Source organism: Podarcis cretensis (assembly GCF_951804945.1).
Source record: "Podarcis cretensis genome assembly, chromosome: 16".
Taxonomy (NCBI): Eukaryota; Metazoa; Chordata; class Lepidosauria; order Squamata; family Lacertidae; genus Podarcis; species Podarcis cretensis.
Window position 1 is genome coordinate 37930460 of NC_137186.1, and position 22784 is coordinate 37953243.

Genomic DNA, 22784 nt, shown 5'->3' on the forward strand with positions numbered 1-22784 from the left:
TTTAAGTTTAGTTTGGTTGATGAATAAAAACAATGTCCCTTTGATTGAGTACATCTTCACCTTTAAAATAAGTATGGTCATACCTCGGGTTGAATGTGCTTCAGGTTGAGCGCTTTCGGGTTGCACTCCACGGCAACCCGGAAGTAACGGAGCGCGTTACTTCTGGGTTTCACCACTCGCGCATGCGCAGACACTCAAAATGACGTCACACACATGCATGGTAGCGGCAAGGTGCGACCCGTGCATGCGCAGATGCGCCGTCTCATCTTACATTCCATTCAGGATGCGAACGGGGCTCTGGAACGGATCCCGTTCGCATCCCGAGGTACCACTGTACCATATTGGCCCAATTATAAGTTCTTCCCCGAATTCTGATCCGGAAAAGTTACAGTGCGGCTTATAATCAAGACCTTATGATGTGCTGCTGAAACAGCTTCCCAGGAGGACCATTGGGGTTGTGGGACAACGGTGCGCTGTGCACCTGTGACTCCCAAGCTTTCCCCGAGCTGCCGGGGGGTGGGAGTTGCGCCACTTTGCCAACAGGAATCTCCTCTTCCTCCTTCATTTTGACAGCTTGGGAGTCGTGGGCGGGCTGCACGCCATTGCCCCACGTTCCTGGGATGCTTCCTGGGGGGAGCTGCACCGCTTTGCCAACAGCATTCCCCCCTTCCCCGTTCTTTTTGACAGCTCTTGGGAGGCTCCCCCCAGGAAGCAGCCCGGGAGCGTGGGGCAACATCCACCCTCCGCCCCAAGCCAAGATAACACCTGATACAAGGCTGCCTTCGTTATATTCATAAAAAAAAAAAAACTTAATTTATTATTATGATACCTTTATACCCCCACCTTTTCCACTGACAGGATAAAAAGCAGATAAAAGCTTACATGTAAAAGCAAGAATTGCTGAAAACTTAAACAACAAGCAGCTAAACATTGATAGAATTAAAACTTTGACCTCCATCTCAATGGAGTACGCCACCGGGGGCGAAGTCAAACCGCTGCGCTAGCAGCACTGAAGTGACCTCCCAGGGGCGCAAGCCTGGGGGGGGGGTATATCTGGAGATCCTGGGCTGCTTGAATAACAAGACCCGCCCCCCCCAGCCTTATTGACATTGTCCAAAGGAAGGCGTAGCAAAATGTTTGGCACCAGCTTGGCTGCAGGGGTTGCTGGAAGGAGGCGTACGGGGGGCCATCAACTGTCTTGGGGACTCCAGCAAGTCAGATTATTGTCTTCCCCATCCCTTGTGAGCCAAGTTTGGTATCAGTGCACTTCTTCACCCCGGGGGGGGCGGGCAGGGAGAAGACCGCTTTTGGGGCTTTCTGCCACATGCATCTTGATTTTTATACTCTGCCATGTTACCTCCTTGCACAATCTTTATTATCAAAGCAGATATGAACTTGGTGGCCACCGAAACTCGTTACTCGCATGCCCCAAAGCTCTTCATGGTCCACCTTTTTAGGAGACGACTTTTTAGGAGACGACCTTTTTAGGAGACGACCTTTTTAGGTGTTGTTTTGAGCAGGGCTTTGGAGGGACGGCTCTGCAGATCTGGCAATGTAGATGGACCCATCTGCACAAGGCTTCAGGCTGCGACGGTGTAAATTGGGGCTTGGGAACCTTTTTTCAGTCAGAGGGCCATTTTCCTTACTGGGTGACCTTCCGGGGGCCACACGGTAGCCATTGGGCAGGGCCAGGGGCAAAAGCAGCTGGAGCAATTAAGGTAAAGTTTTGTAGCATTAGGCTAACTTCTATAAACACATACAATGGCCATTGCGGTACAGTGGTGCCCCGCAAGACGAACGCCTTGCAAGACCGAAAACCCGCTAGACGAAAGGGTTTTCCGTTTTGGAGGTGCTTCGCAAAACGAATTTCCTATGGGCTTGCTTCGCAAGACGAAAATGTCTTGCGAGTTCCTGCGGGTTTTTTTCCCTTTCCCCCCCTTTTTCTAAGCCGCTAAGCCGTTTATCCGCTAAGCCGCTAAAAGCCGCTAAACCGCTAATAGCGCTAGTCCGCTAAGCCGTCAATGGGCTTGCTTCACAAGACGAAAAAACCGCTAGACGAAGAGACTCGCGGAACGGATTCTTTTCGTCTTGCGAGGCACCACTGTATTAATACATTTCAAGGCCAGGAGAATGTCTCCCTACCTACCCATTTCCCCAGATGCAGCCAATGGAATTGCATTTTGGTTTCCCTAAAAATTCCTTGGGTGCTTCATCTGAAGAAAAGCCACTTCATTTGCTTCCGGGATGGAATACTGGCAGAAACTTGTAAAAGTTAACTTTTTCTCTCAGTAGTTCCACAGTGAAGCCACTAGGTGGCAGGATTTTAGATCCTCTTCACGGAAGAAAGAAAATGTGGGAAAAAACTGTTCTGTCCTCAGGAATTTCAGCCCCTGTCGTTTTGCTTTTTTATATTTATACTTTTTTTATATTTCTGCTTAGAAAAACTCAAAGAGGCCCTGTTCAATGTGGTGGGTATATTACGCTGCAGAGTTATACCAGGTGTCTTTTTAAAGTTGTTTCTGGACAAACATTTGGTTCTGTTTTGTATCCCAGTTCAAAAAGCGAGAATTGTCCTTCAAGGGCCTTGCGATTTGTTCAGGTTATCCCACAATCCGTACTGAAAGGGTCAGGTTGACTGTGGACTAGCCACTGTCTCTCAGCCTAGCCTACCTTAAGGGGTTGTTGTGAGGGTGAAATGAAGGGAGGGGAGAGAAAATGTATATGCCTCTCTGTTGTTGTTGTTTTTAAAGTCACTATAAAATCCATAATAATTAAAATATACAATGGTACAGTTCCAAGAAAAAATTTAAAATATCTGTGATTAAAATTTGCAACGAAACAAGCTTGTTAAAAGGCTTGGCAATTGAACAGTTAAAAGTGTGATTAAAATAAGTAATTGGGTCTTTGGTCGCAAATTTCAAAAAGACTGGAGTAAATTTATTTGGTATATGAACAATTATTGTAGAAATGTGAAGACTGAAATAAATCCAGCAGCAATAAACTTTAAAACTTTTCAGACCTAAGAGATAGAGTTGACTACAAGGATATTAAGGTCAGAAATTGATAATTTAAAGTGTGATACAAAGATCTGAAAAGAAAAAAAAAAACCAGCTGAAGGGACAGAGGGAAGTCACAAGCTTGGCAGAGCAAAGAGTATATTTGTTTGTTATTGCAAGATTGGATTTGTTGTGTTATAAAAGGAAAAACTAATAAAAATTATACAGAAAATAAATAAATAAAATAAATAGGAAGGTCAAGTTCAGAGGAAGCCTTGCCTAAACCGGTGTGTCTTCAAGAGCCGATGAAATGCCAATACTGATGGGCCTATTGTCTTTCAGCCTGGAGGCATTTTGCAGGGATGGAAAAGCCCACCTGCGTGTTACCACAAGCTGAGCACTATCAGGCTGTGAGAAAAACCAACCAGGTTTCATTTGCTCATCTTAATGCCGTTACTCACAGCTGTACATGGAGGCGCAGGTCAATTCTGTGTCCAGGGCAACTGTTTACCAGCTCCATCTGGTATGCAGGCTGAGACCCTATCTGCCTGCGGACTGCCTCGCCAGAGTAGTGCATGCATTGATTATCTCCCACTTGGACTACTTCAATGGGCTCTACGTGGGGCTACCTTTGAAGGTGACCCAGAAACTACAACTAATCCAGAATGCGGCAGCTAGACTGGTGACTGGGGGCGGCCGCCGAGACCACATAACACCGGTCTTGAAAGACCTACATTGGCTCCCAGTACATTTCCGAGCACAATTCAAAGTGTTGGTGCTGACCTTTAAAGCCCTAAATGGCCTCGGTCCAGTATACCTGAAGGAGCGTCTCCACCCCCATCGTTCTGCCCGGACACTGAGGTCCAGCACTGAGGGCCTTCTGGCAGTTCCCTCACTGTGAGAAGCCAAATTATAGGGAACCAGGCAGAGGGCCTTCTCAGTAATGGCGCCCTGTGGAACGCCCTCCCACCAGATGACAAAGAGATAAACAACTACCTGACATTCAGAAGACATCTTAAGGCAGCCCTATTCAGGGAAGTTTTCAATGTGTGACATTTTAATGTAGTTTTAATCTTTGTTGGAAGCCGCCCAGAGTGGCTGGGGAAACCCAGCCAGATGCTCGGGGTACAAATAATAAATTATTATTATTATTATTATTATTATTATTATTATTATTAGTGGGTGGTGACTACGAACTGTAATGGCGATGCAGGGCTGGAGACAGTAAACCGCTGGATACCGGTTGCTGAGAATCGCAAGTGGAGATGGTGCTGTTGCTTAGGCAGCTGGTTTGCCACTTTGCCATTCACAACAGGCCTCTTGCTATTTCCTGACTGCCCTCTGCACCCGATGAGCCATAATAAATGGGAAGGAACCAGATCTCAAGCTTGTCATTGAGAGCCAGCATGGTGTAGTGGTTAAGAGCAGTAGTCTCGTAATCTGGGGAACCAGGTTCGCGTCTCCGCTCCTCCACATGCAGCTGCTGGGTGACCGTGGGCTAGTCACACTTCTCTGAAGTCTCTCAGCCCCACTCACCTCACAGAGCGTTTGTTGTGGGGGAGGAAGGGAAAGGAGAATGTTAGCTGCTTTGAGACTCCTTCGGGTAGTGATAAAGCGGGATATCAAATCCAAACTCCTCCTCCTGCTCTTCTTCTTCTTCTTCTTCTTCTTCTTCTTCTTCTTCTTCTTCTTCTTCAATGCTCTAAAACTGGCATTCGGCACTGCACAAAGAGTCCGCAGGGAGCATGTGGCCCAATCTGTTCTCATGGTACACCTTCCCATCTTCAGTGCTGGATCATCTTTATATGTGTGACGCTGTAGATGTTGCAGGGTCTTCCTTTATTTAGATCTGGGTGCAACAACTTCCTCTCCAATGCAACTGGCATTCATATGCATACAGCCTCCCACAGCGGAAGCAGAAGACAGCGATTGAGGCTTGTGGCCACCGATAGCCTTACGCTCCATGACTTTGTCTAAATCCCTTTTAAAGCCGATCTCTCTCTGAACCATCCCCTCAGCTTACGACATAGTTAAGTGATTGCTGATCCACTGCCTGATCCACTACCTGTAGGGGCAACCTATTCGCTGACGAAGAATCATTATTGAAACGGTTCGTTATCTGGAAAAACTGTTCTACACTTGGAGCGCTCATCACTGCACTTCTGCAGGATTTTGACTGTTGAAAGACAATTTGCCTTCATCTCAGCGTGTTTTGATACTGACTGATCCCGCTTTCTGATTCTGTGCATGGAACATTTATTTGACTCTGATTACTTGCGACTTTATGCAAGGATGACATATTTTCTGCTTATGAAGTGTGAAACAATATAATGTTAATAATATTTTGTTAGATCATTATTAGCCGCGTGTTGCTTGTGGTTGTTTGGAGTTTTCTGTTTTTGCAACACAGGGAATTTCCTGGCCGTACTGAGCCAAATGGAAACAATGGTCTGACTCAGTATAGGGCAGTTTCCTATGTTGCTGGTGATGGACCTTGAAGTTCTGTTAAAGAAGCATATAGAATCAAATACAGTGGACGCTCGGGTTGCGAACGTGATCCGTGCGGGCTACTTCCGGGTTTTGGATGTCACGCACGCATGGGTTGCAATTTGGCACTTCTGCGCATGCGCAAAGCACAGTTTAGCGCTTCCGCACATGCATGACCCCCAAAACCCAGAAGTAACCTGTTCTGGTACTTCCGGGTTTCGGCGGTCCGTAACCCGAAAAAACACAACCTGAAGCGGCTGTAACCCGAGGTATGACTGTAACTATTAAACTCGAAATGACCCCCTGGGGTCATCTCGTCCAATTCCCTGAAATGCAGGAATCGCAGCTAAAGAATCTCCGGCGTATGGTCATCCCACCTCTGTATAAAAACCTCAAACAAAGGAGAGTCCACCTTCCGGGGGAGCCCGTCCCACTGTCAAACAGGTCTTAGAATCAGAAACTTCTCCCTAATGCCGAACCCAGAAATATAAAGCTTGGCCCACCTTTTTGCAGGGTGGATTTTGAAAGTAGGCACCAGTGCTTTTGAATTGTGCTTGGAAAACTGTCTGGCAGCCTGCGTAGTTATTTTTAAGTTTTCTTCTAGCATGCAACATGCTTTCGAATCCTCTGCAGCCCGAGTGTTGGGATAAAACGCAAGAGTTTGTGTTTGAACTGGAGTCTCCCTGCCACTCTTAATTGCTTTTTGACATTTGTCCACCCCTCTTTCAGTTGCTCTACAAAGCTTTTGTTTCAATCTTCTGGTGGTTATCTGAGCTAAAAGGCAAATAATGAGAAGCTCAGCACCTCAGAGATGGGAGTCAGATATTCTGGGAGAGTGGCAGATTGTCGAACGCTTTGGTTGGATATTCTGGGAGAGTGGCGGAGTGCTGAATGTTTTGATGGGGCTCTCCATTGCGCTGTTCCGTTAAGCCCTTCAATTTGCATAATAAGTTGAATTGCAGCAATTATGACACATTCCTTGCTTTGAAACGCACGTGTCCTTTCCTTTGCACAAAGAGCCCAGATTTCATACGGAGTAGAAACCAGGCTCTGTTTATAGCAGTCTTTTATCCAGCAATACGAGCTCAACTTCAGAGGCTTTTAGAAATGCAGGCATTGCCTTTCGTCTGCAATCCTGTTTGCAAAGTCAGAGGCACCTGGATAATCTTGCTGCAGTTGCAGAGCACTGATGGGGAATCTGCGTCCTTCCAAGATGCCGTTGGACTCTCAGCTTCTCCAGCAAGTATGCCCAGTTGTCAGAAACAATGGCATGAGCCTCCCCTAAAAAAACACCCCCTAAGTTGAACAAAAGCTGGGGTTCGGGGCTGACGTAAGGTCAGGCAGATGTTTTAAAAGCCTCTATGGAGGACTGTGGATTCTGCATATCACAAGAAGCATTCTTTCATGCAAAGGAAGAGACATAGGTGCACAGAGGCTGAGTTGTAAGTGTGTGTCAAAGCAGTGTCTACATGGCAGTGAAGGCAGTTGCCTTAACTTATCCCTTCCATGCTTTTGGCACATGAGTAAATATGTGAGGTTTAAACCCTTAAACCAAAGGGTTTTGGTACTTAAGTTTTACATTCTGTAGCATAGTGTTTAACATGCTTCACAGTAGCTTTTTAGGATTTAAATCAGGTGTGGAGAACCTTTGACTTTCCACATGCTTACTGAACTACAACTCCAATCACCCCTGGTTGTTGGCCATGTTTGCTGGGGCTGAAACAAATAAACCTGTAATTATATCTCTTGCTCACTGTCTTAGAATGTGCCATAAACATTACAGATAATGTGTGATGAATAATAATTGTGGGTCCACAGGTTTTGAGCCTGTGTCTTCATGGCCTTTATACTCGTGAAAAAATGTTGCCCAAAATAATGGATAGAATTTGCCTTAATTCCTCTCCCCCTTTGTTCTTTTGTTCCAGGTTTGGAATTTGCATATTCTGCTGCTCCCAAATCTATGCAGAGTGCTATTATGGGTCTCTTTTTCTTTTTTTCCGGAATTGGGTCTTTTGTTGGATCAGGGCTTCTGGCTTTGGTGTCTATTACAGCGATTGGCTGGATGAGTAATCACACAGATTTGGGTAAGTTATTTATGTGTTTGTATTTATTTATTTATTTATTTATTTATTTATGTTCCAGCGTGTTAGAGAAAAAGAAAGCAGAGTAAGGTAAAAGGTAAAGGTACCCCTGCCCGTACGGGCCAGTCTTGACAGACTCTGGGGTTGTGCGCCCATCTCACTTAAGAGGTCAGGGGCCAGCGCTGTCCGGAGACACTTCTGGGTCACGTGGCCAGCGTGACATCGCTGCTCTGGCCAGAGCCAGAGCCAGAGCCAGAGCCGCACACGGAAACGCCGTTTACCTTCCCGCTGGTAAGCGGTCCCTATTTATCTACTTGCACCCGGAGGTGCTTTCGAACTGCTAGGTTGGCAGGCGCTGGGACCGAGCAGCGGGAGCGCACCCCGCCGCAGGGATTCGAACCGCCGACCTTTCGATCGGCAAGCCCTAGGCGCTGAGGCTTTAACCCACAGCGCCACCTGCGTCCCCTTAATTTTAAAAACTTTCCTATCTTAGGCACGGCTGTTTTTTCTAAGCTGCCATTTTCACTGGCAACCTTTGCCAGAGGAGGCATTTTAAAAGCTGAGCAATGATTACACAGAAATTCCGAAACAACCCTGTAATAATTCCACCCCCCCCCCACACCCCCGTATAACAATGCTGGTTCGTTCGTTACTATCTTTAGAATGCTGTTAGAGGCTGCTCTGGAGAAATTGTTCGCTGAGCAAAGCAGTTGACACCAGGGTTCTCCTTTATTTTGGTGCCCTCTGAGCAAAGTAGCTGGTTATAGACCATCCAAGGGTTTGTAACTACTATCTTCTGGTTGCAGATCCCTCCTTCCTTCCTGGTGAAAGACAACTGAGAGGGTTATGAGGGAATAGCTTCAGATATTGCCAGATGAGACGGACTATCTGAATCTGTGCTAGCCCTGGGTTCAGGCCTGGTTGGGGGCCAAATTAGCCTCTGTCATTCTAATGGATGAACTTTATTATTATTATTATTTATTTATGCATACATACATACCCCGCCCATCTGACCGGGTTTTCCCAGCCACTCTGGGCAGCTCCCAACAGAATAGTAAAAACACGATAAAACATCAAACATTTAAAACTTCCTGATACAGGGCTGCCTTCTAAAAGTCAGATAGTTTATTTTCTTGACAAATGAAGGGAGGGCGTTCCACAAGGAAAGCACCACTACCGAGAAGGCCCTTTGCCTGGTTCCCCATAACCTCACTTCTCGCAGTGAGAGGACTGCCAAAAGGCCCTCAGCGCTGGACCTCAGTGTCCGGGCAGAATGATGGGGGTGGAGACGCTCCTTCAGGTATACTGAGCCGAGGCTGTTTAGGGCTTTAAAGGTCAGCACCAATACTTTGATTTGTGCTCCAAAACGTACCGGGAGCCAATGTAGGTCTTTCAGGACCGGTGCTGTATAGTTGTATGCCGCATTCTGGATTAGTTGCAGTTTCCAGGTCACCTTCAAAGGTAGCCCCATGTAGAGCACATTGCAGTAGTCCAAGATGGAAGGACAGGAGGAGTGCCATGCTGCTGCTGCTGCTGCTGCTCAGTCTCTCAGTGGCCTTCAGAACCACTGGCTATAATATCCTTCTGAACTGACCCTGCTGGATGGGTCTCAGTAGCACTGAGCTACAATGGCTCTGTTCCTACCTGCAGGGTTGTGAACAAAGACCAGCAGGGAGAGTCTTGTCTGGCTTCTGGGATAGCCACGCAAAGCCTCTTGAGTTCAGCGGGGGCGCTCCTGCCTCCTCGCTCAAGAGGCTTTGCGTTGCTTTCTTGTTTTCCTCCTCTAAAAACTAGGTGCGTCTTAGGGCCGGGTGCATCTTATAGAGCAAAAAATACGGTATTCAAAATCCAACCCAAACTGTCTAGGTTAATGAATTCAGCAAAATGGGTGAACGTGATCCGTTGATGCCGGCTTTTCCAAATCTGATAGTCACTGGCATCTCCAGCACCACCCCCAAGTAATCCCACCCCACCCCCAAAGAAGCAGCGCCATCCACTTTGAGGACCGCTGTGTTGCGACGTTGGTGGAGCTGCTCTGAGGTATAGAGAAGGTTTGATAGAGAAGGTGCTGGTGGGGAACCTCATAGAAGGCTCAGAGCCAGCAGAACTATCCCAGGCAGAATCATTTCCCCCGGCTGATTGATCCAATTTCCTCCACATGCCGCAGCAGCACAGTGTTAACTGTGTTGGCTCAAATCACTGTGTTTCTTTAGCTCCCCCTCACCACTTAATTCGCCCACAAACACTCAAGTGCCAACCCAGCCCCCATGAAACAATTAAATTATTTCTGGAGTTTAAAAAATGGAGATTTTCATGGCGTTAACATCCTGACCTGTAAAAGGGAAATTGCTACTTTTAAAAGACTCGGCCTCTGCATTGTTGTTTTTTCATGTCAAGTGCAAAATCCCCTTTGGGCTCTTCCTAGAGCTTGTAATTATAAATCCATTTAATTGAATCTTACGTTTTACGTAATTAAAGTAATTTCAGCTTGACATGTATGCACAAACAAGGATTGATGAGTACAGAGTTTTTTTCTGACGCCCCACCACCCTGGTCCCTGCCCAGTTCTAAGTAATAACGATAATGAACCAGTTGGGTGGTCTTCCTGAGGTCTATTGGACTCTGTCCATGTTGAGCCTTGTGTGGACATGCAACATTAGCAAACAAAGTTCCCTTAACAGAAGCGTAATTTTCAACCAATGAGCTTTCCTAATTTAGGAAACTAAACCCTAGTTTTGAAGGAAAGCTGAGTGCAAGCCCTGTGCGGGTGAACTGGAGTGTCTTAATTGAAGAGCAAGATCTCAGGAAAGTTTTCACACGGTTCCAAGAAAAGAAAACTGCTAGACGGCTCCAGTATGATTAAAAAAACCAGTTTCCTATTGAGGGACAGCTTCTGTAGAAAGAAAATATTTTAGCCCATGGGCTGCTCTCTAGAGACTCAAGCAGCTCCCAAGAATATAGGCAACCCGCGTCATTCGCAGGGGTTCGAGTCCAAGGATTATGTGCATGTACGAAAATCCTGTATAGCTAAAATTGCCTTTTCCTTGGCTGGCAAGGGGCAAGGGAGCCCTGCAGGGAGGTCTCCTCATGTTTCCACGACCTCCCTTTCTCCACGTGAGTGACCGAAGACCGGCCACCTTTGCAGCTGTCACCTATGCATCCCTCCACCCTGCATAGGTGGAAATGGGGAGTTTGCCTAGTATTCATGGGGGGGGGGGGGGAGAGCCGCTCCACAGCTAGCCACCCCACTTTCTATAAGGTGGCCAGTGAGGGGAAGGGCCAGAGGTGTGGGGAAGCTTTAGGCCCCAAGTGGACCTCGAGCATAGAGCCTTGTGAGATCTTTGTGGGTTCAAAATCTTGCATCACACCACTCCCAGAGCTGTTAGCCTTGCAGGCTCGCCAGGCAGGACTTGCCTGGTCAGGTGTAGTTTTTGGACCGATGGAAAGGAGGAGGAGGGAAGCAAGCAGAAAAGGCAGAGAGAGATGCAGGTAGAAGAAAAAGGCTGGGATAGAGCAGCAGCGGAGCACATACGCTTGGAATCGTGGGTGTTAAATGCACATAAGACAGAGGTCGGCAACCTAAGGTCCGCAGGCCAGTTCCAGCCCCAATGGGTTCTGGATCCAGCTCCTGGACGGTCCAGAAATCGCCGCATTGTTCTGATTCATATAGTTTGGGCTGTGCCATTTTTTCTTTGGAAATCTCTTCTGCGCAGGTGTGATTTTCGGTGTCTGGGCATGCGCAGAAGCGATTTCCAGCGCTGCGCCTGTCAGGCCCGCTGACGATCTCCACCGGAGTGATCCGGCCCATGCCCGGTAAGCCTTGCCGACCCCTGTCATGAGATGTGATTTGCCCGCAGGAAAACCAGCCAACTTCACTGTAAAGCTAGCATTAGTGTTTCTCTCTTGGCAAAATGTTTCTGTGTTCCAGCTACGTGGAATGGCATTACTTGGTGTAATGGCATGAACTTACCTTGTCTCTTCTCTCTTTTCCCTCTAGGTAACATTAATGGGTGCCATTTAAACTATTACTTTTTTCTGCTGGTTGCTATTCAAGGAGCAACCCTTCTCCTTTTCCTTATTGTGTCTGTCAGATACGACCGCCAAAGATCCCGGACTAACGGACCTCCCGCCAGTGTGCGGACCTGACATCTGCAAGGAAAGAGCAGCTTTTATGACCGACGTTTGACGTCAGATGAACCATCCATCTCTGAGGTCTTAAATGCTAATACAGTGGCCGTTTGTGGCCAGGAAACATTTTCTTTAAACTTGCATGTTAACATTGCGTTCTTGCCTCAGCCCTCTTTGTTCCTTCCCCTGTAAAAGTAGGTAAGTGCCTTATGTTAGCAAGATGGCCTTGTCTTGCCCGGTGCCCAGAGACATGGCCCAAGCTCTGTTTTTCAACTGTGTTACCCTCGGGCACAGAAGATGCACAGAAGATGCAGCGAACTTATTCAAAGCTGTTTCCTTCAGTCTGTTGAAGCTGGGGATGATTTGGATACAGAAGCGATGAATGACTGCCTACTAAGGAGACGTTTAATTTCTTTGAAGAATGACTTTGAAGGAAATGAGCAAAAGAAGGTTGCTTGCCATTTCCCCTTGCTTATCCAATTCCCCAGAAATAATGTTCTCCTTTCTTAAAATGGAAGTGTCTGTGTGGATGGGGGTGAGAAGTCTCTGTTGGTGGTGTTGGTTATATGGGAATGAAGTGGTGTGGAATTTTTTTATTCCTGTGTTGTCCAAAAAGGGAAGCAACTTCAACCTACGTGGTATTTTCCGCGGCAGAAGTTATGAAACTACTGTAATGAACAGGCCTCGCTGTGCAACATGGTGGTCCTTCTGTTGCTGTCTCATTTCTATCCGTTAAATCATTTCGTGGCGGGAAACTGAGCTGGTATCAGAGTATTTCCTTTTCCTTTCTTTTCTGTTGCCTCACGCCTTGAGAATTTATCCTTTTCTTTCTTAGGTAGGAGTTGAAATGTACTCAAGCGTTTGGGATATATTGTGTGCTGTGAATAAGCAAATCTGTTGCTGTTCCCTCATTTTTAGGTCACTTTCCCATTTAAAAGCTGATGGCGCAGATGGGAGTAGAAACTAAAAGTATTTGAAAGTGTAATTTGAGCTAGGTTGGATGGACATTCCGAAGGGCACAGCCAATTTGTAATGGTGGCCCAAGATGGATGGAAGTTGTTTGTAGTGGGACCTTGGCAATCTGTGTGCCAAAAGAAGGCCCAAGAATCTACATTGACTGCTAGCCAAACAGGTTCTCCATTAAAACCCCATCTTGTGGAGGACAAGGCTCTTGTATATAAATCAGGAAGAAGGAACATTCGACCTTCCTGAAGTTGAACCCCCAGCTCCCATCAGCCTCAGCCAGCTTGAGCAGTGGTCAGGGATGATAGGAGATGTAGCCCCAAACAACCTTAAGGGCCACAGGTTCTCCACCCCTGACGTAAATCTGCCTTGAGCTTCTCAGGAGAGGGGTGTGCCATAGAAACAGTTGGGTTTCCTCAGTCATTTTCCTAGCCTTCTTAATTAACCTAATGAAAGGAAGAGCCTTTATATTTCATCTTGCGTGTACCTTGCTCAAATGTTCTCTATTTCTCACAGGGCCTAATTTTCGACCACGTAAAAAGCAATATTTTGCACAGAAATTGCAGAGTTCTGGCAAGTGGGAGTCAGCTTCACCTAATAACAAATGGTTTTCCAACTTTTTTTATTTTTGGTGGGGAGGTGATTAATTTTTAAGAGTATTCAAACATTGGAATGGAAAAGACGCCTTTGGTTTTCTATAATTCAAGTACCTTCATTTGGAAATGTTTACAAAAGCCCGTGTGCGGGGAACTTGTGTTCTAGAGTGAATAAAAAAGTATGCTGCAGGTATTCTGTTCTCTGTAGTCTTTGATGCTCCCCCTTCTGCTGTTGAATACCAAGAAGGCGCATTGTGGCTTTACAAGTTTGCTGAGATCCATAAAGACAAAAGAAGACGATCTGCTGGACCAGACCAAAAGGAAAAACTTGCTGGACTTGTTCAGAACTGCCTGGCATGATGCCCGAGAAAAACGAGGCCTAAAGCAGGAATAATCCAGGTTCTATATCAGGTTTCCTCAACCTCGGTCCTCCAGATGTTTTGAGACTACAATTCCCATCATCCCTGACCACTGGTCCTGCTAGCTAGGGATCATGGGAGTTGTAGGCCAAAAAACATCTGGAGGGCCAAGGCTGAGGAAGCCTGTTCTATATGTTAATACTTTATAATTCCTGTACAGAGATGGGGAACTTTTTTCAACCTGAGAGTCACGTTTCCTTTTGGGAAGGTTTCCAAGGTTCCATACGGCAGTGGCGGGTGAGGCCAGAGGCAACAAATGTAGATTTTACAGGGAGGCCAAGATGAAGCACAAGTCCTGGGGACAGAAACCCTCATGTAAAATGGGTGCTGGGGAACGTGAGTGCTATTATAGGTGTGTGATTGGATAAATTTCTCCCTGTATTCCCACAGCAGAGTTTGTAATCCCCATCACTAATCCCAAATCCCTGTCTCTAATCCGAGGTTCCTATTTCTAATCCTAAATCCCTTATCTCTAATCCCCAAATGCCTATCTCTAATCCCCAATCCCTAGCTCCAATCCTAGCTCCCTCTCTTCTCCCAGATCCTTAGCTGTAATCCACATCCCTAATCCTAGGTTCCTATTTCTAATCCTAGATTATTTCTAATCCTAGGTCCTTCTCTCTAATCCCCAGATGCTTATCTCTAATCCCTAATCCCTATCTCTAATCCTAGCTGTAATCCCCATCACTAAACCCAGACCCCTAGCTCTAATCCCAGGTTCCTGGTTCTAATCCTAAATCTCCGTCTCTAACCACAGGCCTTTGTCCAAACCACAGACGATCCCTACCTGCACTCTCTCAGATAGCCCCTATCTGACTGCTAGCATGTCATCGGTATCCAAATTAAATTTCCCCTCCATTCTTCTGATGGGCTCACCAACTCCCCCTGAAGAAAAGAGTATATAGCCACTCTGAAGGTCCTCTGGGAGTTGGGAGGCGGCATATAAACAAAGAGCAAAGCTTTAATACATGCAGCACACTCCTCGACATGAACATTTTAGTTCCTTCGTTCCCCGCCTCGTTTTTGTCGCCAGGGTCAAAGCTTGTCTGAATACCCCAGAGAGACGACGGTGGATACAACCAATTGCATAATTTCACTCTTTTTTAATATGGAAGGACTTGGCAGAGGCCCAATCTCTAGTAATTATGGCCATTTATGAAGATTAATTTGGCACTTATCAAAAGGAGACAGTCGCTTTCATTCAAAGGTTTACGAGGTTGCTTTCCACCAGTGTGTGTGTGTTTGTGTGTGTGTGTTTTCCATTTCCCATTCCTCTTCTAGAGAAGACTAATCAATTAAGTTTATGGCTAATTAAAGAAATACCTTGCCATGCATCATTTAAGAGTTATGGTTGATTTGGCTTTTTTTCAGATTGATTTAATGTAGCAGAAACATCTCTCACATTAAAGGATGTTTTGTGAGATGCTAACCAGGGCAGGGGTTTGTAAAGTAATAATTTAAGCTGCAGTCTTAGAAGTAAGTCTATACAAAAAAAAGGAGGGGGGAATCATTTTATTTACTGCCATTTATAGACTGCCTTTCTGCCAAGGCAGTTTACCATTTTAAAATATTGACACCGACAAACGGCACAAAATATTCTCTGGCCTATTTACAGAGCTGATGGAACAGGCTTCCTGGACTGGGAAGGGCTGGTGCTCAGTTCTAGAACATCTGCTTTGTATGCAGAAGGTACCAGGTTCAGTTCCGGTCATCTCCACATGGGAATTTCCCCTGCCTGGAATTTGGGAGAGGGGCTGCCAGTCAGTGTGAGTGAGCAGTAGTGAGCTAGGTGGACCAGTGGTCTTGCTCCTGCTCCAAAGTTTAGGACCTAAACCACTGGGAGATTCTGAATACTAAGAATATCATATAGTAAAAGGCCAGAGGCATTCATTTTCGGAATTTTAAATGATGATATTCCAAAAGACAAAACAAAATTTTTCTTATACGTGATGTCTGCAGCAAGAATCTTGGTGGCTAAGTATTGGAAAGGGAATCAGTTACCCACTAGGGGAGAGTAAGCTTCCAGAATTAGCCAAATTGACAGACATAATAAGACCAAAACCAAAAAGTGAAGTAAAAGAATGGGAGTGTCTAAATAAATACCTTAAAAGCCAAGGTTCGAGGACAGAAATCTGGCTGAGTCTGGAATAACCTTGTGAAGTGATAGGATAGAGATGATAAGGAAAACAGGAAGACACAATGAGAGCTAAAGGAGGTGCTGTGGGATTGGTGGAAGTCAATGTTTTTCTTTTTAGTGTTTAGTCTTTCTTTTTAGTATTATTAACTTGTAAGATATGGATTTGTTTTTTTTTTGTTTTGTTTTTTGGATGTGGGTTTTTGTGTTTTGTGTATTTCCCCCCCGATATTTTTCATGTTGTGTGGAAAATACTAATAAAATTTATAATAAAAAAGTTAGAAAAAAAGAAAGAAAGGAGGTTCTGAGTCAACATCATGAAGAATTTTCTGACATTAAGAGCTGCTTGACCATGGAACTATCTCCTTAGGGAGGTTATGGATTCTCCTTCCTTGGAGGTTTTCAAGCAGAGGTTGGATGGCTGTCTGTCATGGATGCTTTAATTGAGATTCCTGTATTGCAGGAGGTTAGAATCATAGAGTTGGAAGAGACCACAAGGGCCATCGAGTCCAACCCCCTGCCAAGCAGGAAACACCATCAGAGCACTCCTGACATATGGTTGTCAAGCCTCTGCTTAAAGACCTCCAAAGAAGGAGACTCCACCACACTCCTGGGCAGCAAATTCCACTGTCAAACAGCTCTTACTGTCAGGAAGTTCTTCCTAATGTTTAGGTGGAATCTTCTTTCTTGTAGTTTGGAACCATTGCTCCGTGTCCGCTTCTCTGGAGCAGCAGAAAACAACCTTTCTCCCTTCTCTATGTGACATCCTTTTATATCTTTGAACATGGCTATCATATCACCCCTTAACCTCCTCTTCTCCAGGCTAAACATGCCCAGCTCCCTTAGCCGTTCCTCATAAGGCATCGTTTCCAGGCCTTTGACCATTTTGGTTGCCCTCCTCTGGACACGTTCCAGTTTGTCAGTGTCCTTCTTAGACCAGATGACTTCAGGATACTTTCCAACTCCACAATACTACGATTCTATGAAACGCAACAGGACAACAACAGTAGTTTATTTGTTGACCCAAAAATTGAATAAATTATTATTATTAATTCTTTGCAATAGATGACAAATAAATCACATACATTATTTCTTTATTAGGTGACAAACTGAATAAATTAATAATTTTGTGTTAGGTGACAAACAGAATGAATTACAGTGGAAGCTCTGGTTGCAAACGTGATCCGTGTGGGAGGCACATTGGCAACCCGCAGCGTTCGCAACCCGCAGCACCTCGTCTGCGCACGCACAGGTTGTGATTTGGCACTTCTGCGCATGTGCAAAGCACGATTTAGTGTTTCTGCGCATCTGTGAGTGCCAAAACCCCGAAGTAACCCACTCTGATATTTCCAGGTTTCAGCGCATGCATAACCCGAAAACGCGTAACGTGAAGCGGCTGTAATCCGAGGTATGGCTGTATTAGGTGACAAATACATCGCATATATTATTAATTTATTAGGTGACAATAATTTGAACAAATTAATAAATAATTTTGTATTAGGTAACATAAATTGTTGCATTATTATTAGTCAGCATTCCATGACCACAAAGCATGCTTAATCTTCATTCAAATGTTTGTACATTTCCCTGTTTCGTTTTGAGAAGTTGCAAGTTGTTTTTCTGCTCTGTGTGTGTTTTTGTGCGTGTGTGTGTGTACGCACACACTTTTGCAAAGCTCAGTACCCCGCAAGCCTGCCATTCCTTCCTTTTTGACCACTGATGGTTCCGTGTTGGCTACGTAAGGAGCCACCTTCAGCGAATGAGTTCTGTATTGGTATCTACGATGGCAAAACTCCTTTGATTGCAAGGTGGGAATAGGTTTCCACTTTTAATCTGGAAGAATGATGCCCTGGGTACCTGTTCGCCGTGATATGCCTGCTGCTCCTGAGTTTAGGACCCACCCGCAACTGAGTGGCAGTGACCATTTCGAAGCAAGGTCGCCCCAGCTAGCTATGAAATCAATTCACAGCCAACCAAGGACCCATCTGCACGGAATCAAAATCCATTTGCAGATGGAGATATTATTAATCAGAGAAAACTGCCCCCCCAACCTTGCCAACATCATCCTTGAGACTAGATATACTGGTACCTGAAATTGCTCAGCTCGGTGGAAAGATAATTTCATTTGGACAGTGTATATGTTTGGGTGGTTGACAGTGTCCCTGTAGTGAGAATTACAAACCAGCAAAGACAATCAGATGTTGGTCAATGTGAGTCTCAGACTGCACAGTAATTCCTTGATTCTTTACGCCGGTGCTTTGCACGGACTTCCCTAGCCTGGTGTTTCCAGATGTTGGGTGCCAGATCCCACCCAGTGCCAGATCTACAGATGTTGCTGAAAGGGGGCAATGGTCTGCGGGGGGGGGGGGGCTTTAAGGTTCATGTCACCACCACTAAGAGAAAGAAATAATAATAATAACAACAACTTTTATTTATACTCTGCCCTCCCTGGCCAGAGGCAGGCTCAGGGCAGCTAACATCAATAAAATCACAGTAAAAACATAATAGGGGAAGGGGGGAACCAATTTAAAATACAGGTTAAAATGCAATTTAAAATGCAACCTCATTTAAAAAGTAGCCGATAGATCAAGACCATAAGGGGAGGGAAACATAAGGGTCAGACTGAGTCCAAACCAAAGGCCAGGTGGAACAGCTCTGTCTTGCAGGCCCTGCAGAAAGATATCAAGTCCCGCAGGGCCCTAGTCTCTTGTGACACAGCGTTCCACCAAGTCGGGGCCAGTACTGAAAAGGCCCTGGCCCTAGTTGAGACCAATCTAATCACCTTGCGACCTGGGACCTCCAAAGTGTTGTCATTTGTGGACTTTAAGGTTCTCCGCGGGGCATACCAGGAGAGGCGGTCCCGTAGGTATGTGGGTCCTAGGCTGCATAGGGCTTTAAAGGTCAAAATCAGCACCTTAAACCTGACCCCATACTCCACTGGGAGCCAGTGCAGTATAGACTTCTTTTCCTTGGTGACAGCTGCAGGGGGTCATGAGAACGAGAAGGTCCTTCTCCTCTTGGTGTCCCATTGACTTTTGCATCTTAGTGGTGGCAGAAGTGGGATCACTTCCCCCACTGTAGGAAACCTGAATTGACATTTGTTCCAATTCAGCTTTAAAGAGCAGGTTTCCGAGGGAAAAGCTTGGGGGGGGGGACGTTCGGACACAGAAGGCTAAAGTGTGGACCTCTGCGTGGAAAGAGCAGCATAAAAGTTAAATATGTATAAGCGCTCAGGCATTCTCACGAAGGCATTTTTTTTTACATAATGTCACACTGCATCATGCAACTGGAAGTCTTTAATCCAGGCATAGGCAAACTCGGCCCTCCAGATGCTTTGGGATTACAATTCCCATCATCCCTGACCACTGGTCCTGTTAGCTAGGGATCATGGGAGTTGTAGTCCCAAAACATCTGGAGGGCTGAGTTTGCCTATGCCTGCTTTAATTTTAGAAACAAATTGAGTTATCTCACCCATGTCGAAGTTGCACTGCATCAGGGGATTTGTAGTCAGATCATTCCCCATTCCACTTTCTTTCACATTGTTCACTGCAAGAGATCATTTTGGGTGCAAAACCTAGTCTTTTTTATTGGGGCCCGCTCCTTTGCTTGTATCATATTGGGCAAAATGAGCTTATTTCATTTTGTCCAATGAGATATTTAATACTTTATTATGCATCCTGTTTCTGCTTGCATGCAAGGACCAGAGTGATACACCCAGAACACGCTCCAGTGGCTAAAACAAGTAATGCGAGTCTCTTTAGCTAAATAATCTTAGGTTTTCATGGGGGGGGGGGCGGTTCCCTCCAAAGAGGCAAAGATATACTGCTTCAGGAGCGTAGAATTATACAATCATGAAATTATATAGCCCAATCTTTGGAATCCCTGCAAGACACGAGTGTTGACTTCATCAGATTTCCCGTACTGATATTTAAATGTAATCTCCAATCGTTTTTTTAAAAAATGGAGGCTACCAGTTGATAACCTGTGGCTTGAATTACTGCACTAAGACTTACTGAAGGGAAGAAAGAGCAAAATGATAGCTTTGGGGAAGAATCCAGGGAAATAAGCTTCATTTGCCCAACAGAATTGTGATTTTTTTGACATGAGAGGCCATGATAAACTGGAAGGGCGTGAGCCACCCAGGGGCTGTGCTTAGGTAACTTCATGGACTCGGGATACACAAAATTGCATATGCCTCACACAGATATACAGTGGTACCTCGGCTTACATACACTTCAGGTTACATACGCTTCAGGTTACAAAGTCCGCTAACCCAGAAATATTGCTTCAGGTTAAGAACTTTTCTTCAGGATGAGAACAGAAATCGTGTTCAAGCAGTGCGGCGGCAGCAGGAGGCCCCATTAGCTAAAGTGGTGCTTCAGGTTAAGAACAGTTTCAGGTTAAGAACAGACCTCCAGAATGAAAAGTACTTAACTCGAGGTACCACTGTATACTGTTCTTGCCATCCATCTATCTCGGGAGACAATGGAAGCATGCCCCCGATGCCTCAGCGAGCGAGGAGTGATCTGGGGGGCACTGGCTGGTGGGAGCGCAACTTCCCTTGATGCCGCTGTGTGCAGGAAATGATCTAGGGAGTGTTTCCTGCCCACAGCTGTGTGGGGGGAGGGGCACAACAACTTTGTGCCATCTCCCCTCATTTTCTTAAAATTGAGTCCCCCCAAATGGGGGGGGCGTCTTATAGATGGGGAAATATGGTAATTCTAGTCCTGCCTTTCTCCTCTCCCCCTGCTGAGTTCTACAAGAGCAACACTGAGATTTGGGAGGAGGCAATTGTCAAGCAGTGCTCCCCCCCCCCCCCCCGGACTGGATATGAGTAAGGTTGGTGGCCTAATGGACTGCCACTCTCTGGCATCTTCAGCTAATGTGAAAGACGCCTTCAATCCTCTTTTTGCTAGCCACCCCAGAGACCTGATTAGCCTCTGCCGATTTACTCAGTGGGAAGAAGAAAAGGAAAGAAGCGGGGTGGGGATGATATCTCCTCTCCACGTGCAACAGGATTAAATTGAAGCAGGTGATTACCTGCGATTTGAGGCTTTTTGCTTCCATTTCAAAGGCCCATCCGTCAGCAACACAAGGCAGGTGTTCCTCTCCTGGTAAAATGCATAGATCTGCACGATGAACAAGGTAATAGCAGAGCACAGTTGCAGGGAAATTGAATAAAATCAGCCCAAGTCGGGAAGGAGGGAGAAAGGGCTGCCCTGCTGTCACTCTGGAGCCCTGCTGCAGATTTCGCTTACGGAAGAGATTTCTGCACATTACTAGAAAAATACACCTGAAACGAAGGAATCTTCAGATTATGTTCGGCAAGGGATTCATGGCAGTTGCTCAGGTTCACTGTAAGGTGGACGACTGCACATCCCCACCTCCCCCCAAAGAGTAAATGTTTCTACAAACGAGGGATACAGGAAGCTGCATTGTACTGAGTCAAGCCATTGGTCCATTGAGGTCAGTGTCGTCTACATTGACTGACAGTGACTCTCAAGGGCGTCAGACAACCCTACCTAGAGATGCCAGGGATTGAGGCCTTCTGGGGCCTTCTGTGTCACTGAGCAATGGTGCTTTCCCCTTGTGCAAACTTTTCCCCCCAAGGACAAAAGAGGGCACCAAAGCACATGCAAGCCAACATATGCTAATCCATGTGTAAGGGATTAGATGCAAATATCTAATTTACATGGAAGTGGAATCCAGGTGACCTGCCTGCCTGCTCAGTCATGATGGGCAAGTTCAAGGCCCATCGGTGCAAGTCTTCTCCAGGTTCTTTGTCTGTGAAGCAGCCTTGGACCTGGCAGTCCGTCGTGCAGAGGACTGTCCTTTACAAAGTAGGATGCATGACTATCCGAAGGGTGGGAATCGATCTCACACTCTTCCAATCATGCAATCAGTGCAGGCATTTCACGATTCTTGGCAGAACAATCTCCCATCTCTTCCTTCTGCACACTGTTCTGAAGGTTCTGTTGTGATTTTTGACTACGTTCCATTCTGTGCAGCTTCACACAGAGTCAATTAAGCATTGGCCGAAAGCCAAGGATGACTGAGCAGAGAGGAGTTATTCTGCCTAGAGATATGAGACCTTGGATACAGCTCTACCATTGGTTGAGGTCTCACACAGGCATGATGACTTATGACCTTACTGACGGGATAGTTTGTTGGTCAGTGTGGAGTCTGAGAGTCATTTGGAGTTTGTTAAGAGAGAGCTAGTTAAGATCCATTTTCTGTTCTTGTATATAGTAACTTGTGGAGTCTGCTGTAAATAATCTAAGTAACCAAGTTACTAGTAGCAGCATCTGGTTCCTGCTTTGTCCATCCTGCCTGCAACTGATTGCTTTCTGCATATGCTCTGCTAAGGTCTGGCTAAGGTCCTGCAACAGGTCAAATTTGTGAAACACCAATAGGTTATGGGCAGCAGATCAGTTGCAGAGTGTTTCTAAAGTTTCTGAAGTTGTGGACACCTGGGTCAACAGTCTCCCAGATTTCTAGCAAAGGAGTTGGTGAGGACTAGCCGGAGGTGATCAGTGGTAGCTGTGTCATGTGTGTGTCGACGCCAGACACTGACCTGGCAAGATCTGTCCTGGATGACTGGACGTCTGGGACTGCTAAAGACAGACACCAGCTGGAGTGTTTGGAAGCTGGATGTTGTGGATCGCTCTCTGGAGTTGTAAGCTGTGAGTAGCTGGTTCCTGTTTGTTGTGGAACACTGCTTGGATGAAATGGCTTATCTGATGACGTTGCCATTTGAACAGCTCAACAACCACAACTATTTGCTATGGTCTCAGCGCATGCAGGCTACGTTGCAGAGAGAGTTTTTCTGGGAGTCGGTAGATAGGCCGACAATTTGGAGGGATTGTGGCAGAAGGGAAGAGGAGAAAGCCCCATTGCAGCAGTGGGAGTCCTTATTTGCAAGCAACCCAGTTGTAGAACATCTTCTCCCCTCTCCCCAATCCTGCTTTTAGGCCTAGGCT

The 22784-nt window shown here is 45.9% G+C and overlaps 1 protein-coding gene and 1 long non-coding RNA gene across 3 annotated transcripts in view; both read left to right on the forward strand.

Moving 5' to 3' along the window:
• The window catches only part of SLC15A4 (solute carrier family 15 member 4), a 57205-nt gene extending 43765 nt beyond the window's left edge, over positions 1-13440 (forward strand). For both annotated transcript variants that reach the window (XM_079956792.1, XM_079956791.1), the window contains exons 7-8: positions 7409-7567; positions 11562-13440. In XM_079956792.1, coding sequence (XP_079812918.1) covers positions 7409-7567; positions 11562-11710 — 308 coding nt within the window. In that variant the 3' untranslated portion in view covers positions 11711-13440. The remainder of the gene's footprint in view (positions 1-7408; positions 7568-11561) is intronic.
• The window catches only part of LOC307205126, a 449333-nt gene that overhangs the window by 65395 nt on the left and 361154 nt on the right, over positions 1-22784 (forward strand). The window lies entirely within an intron of this gene.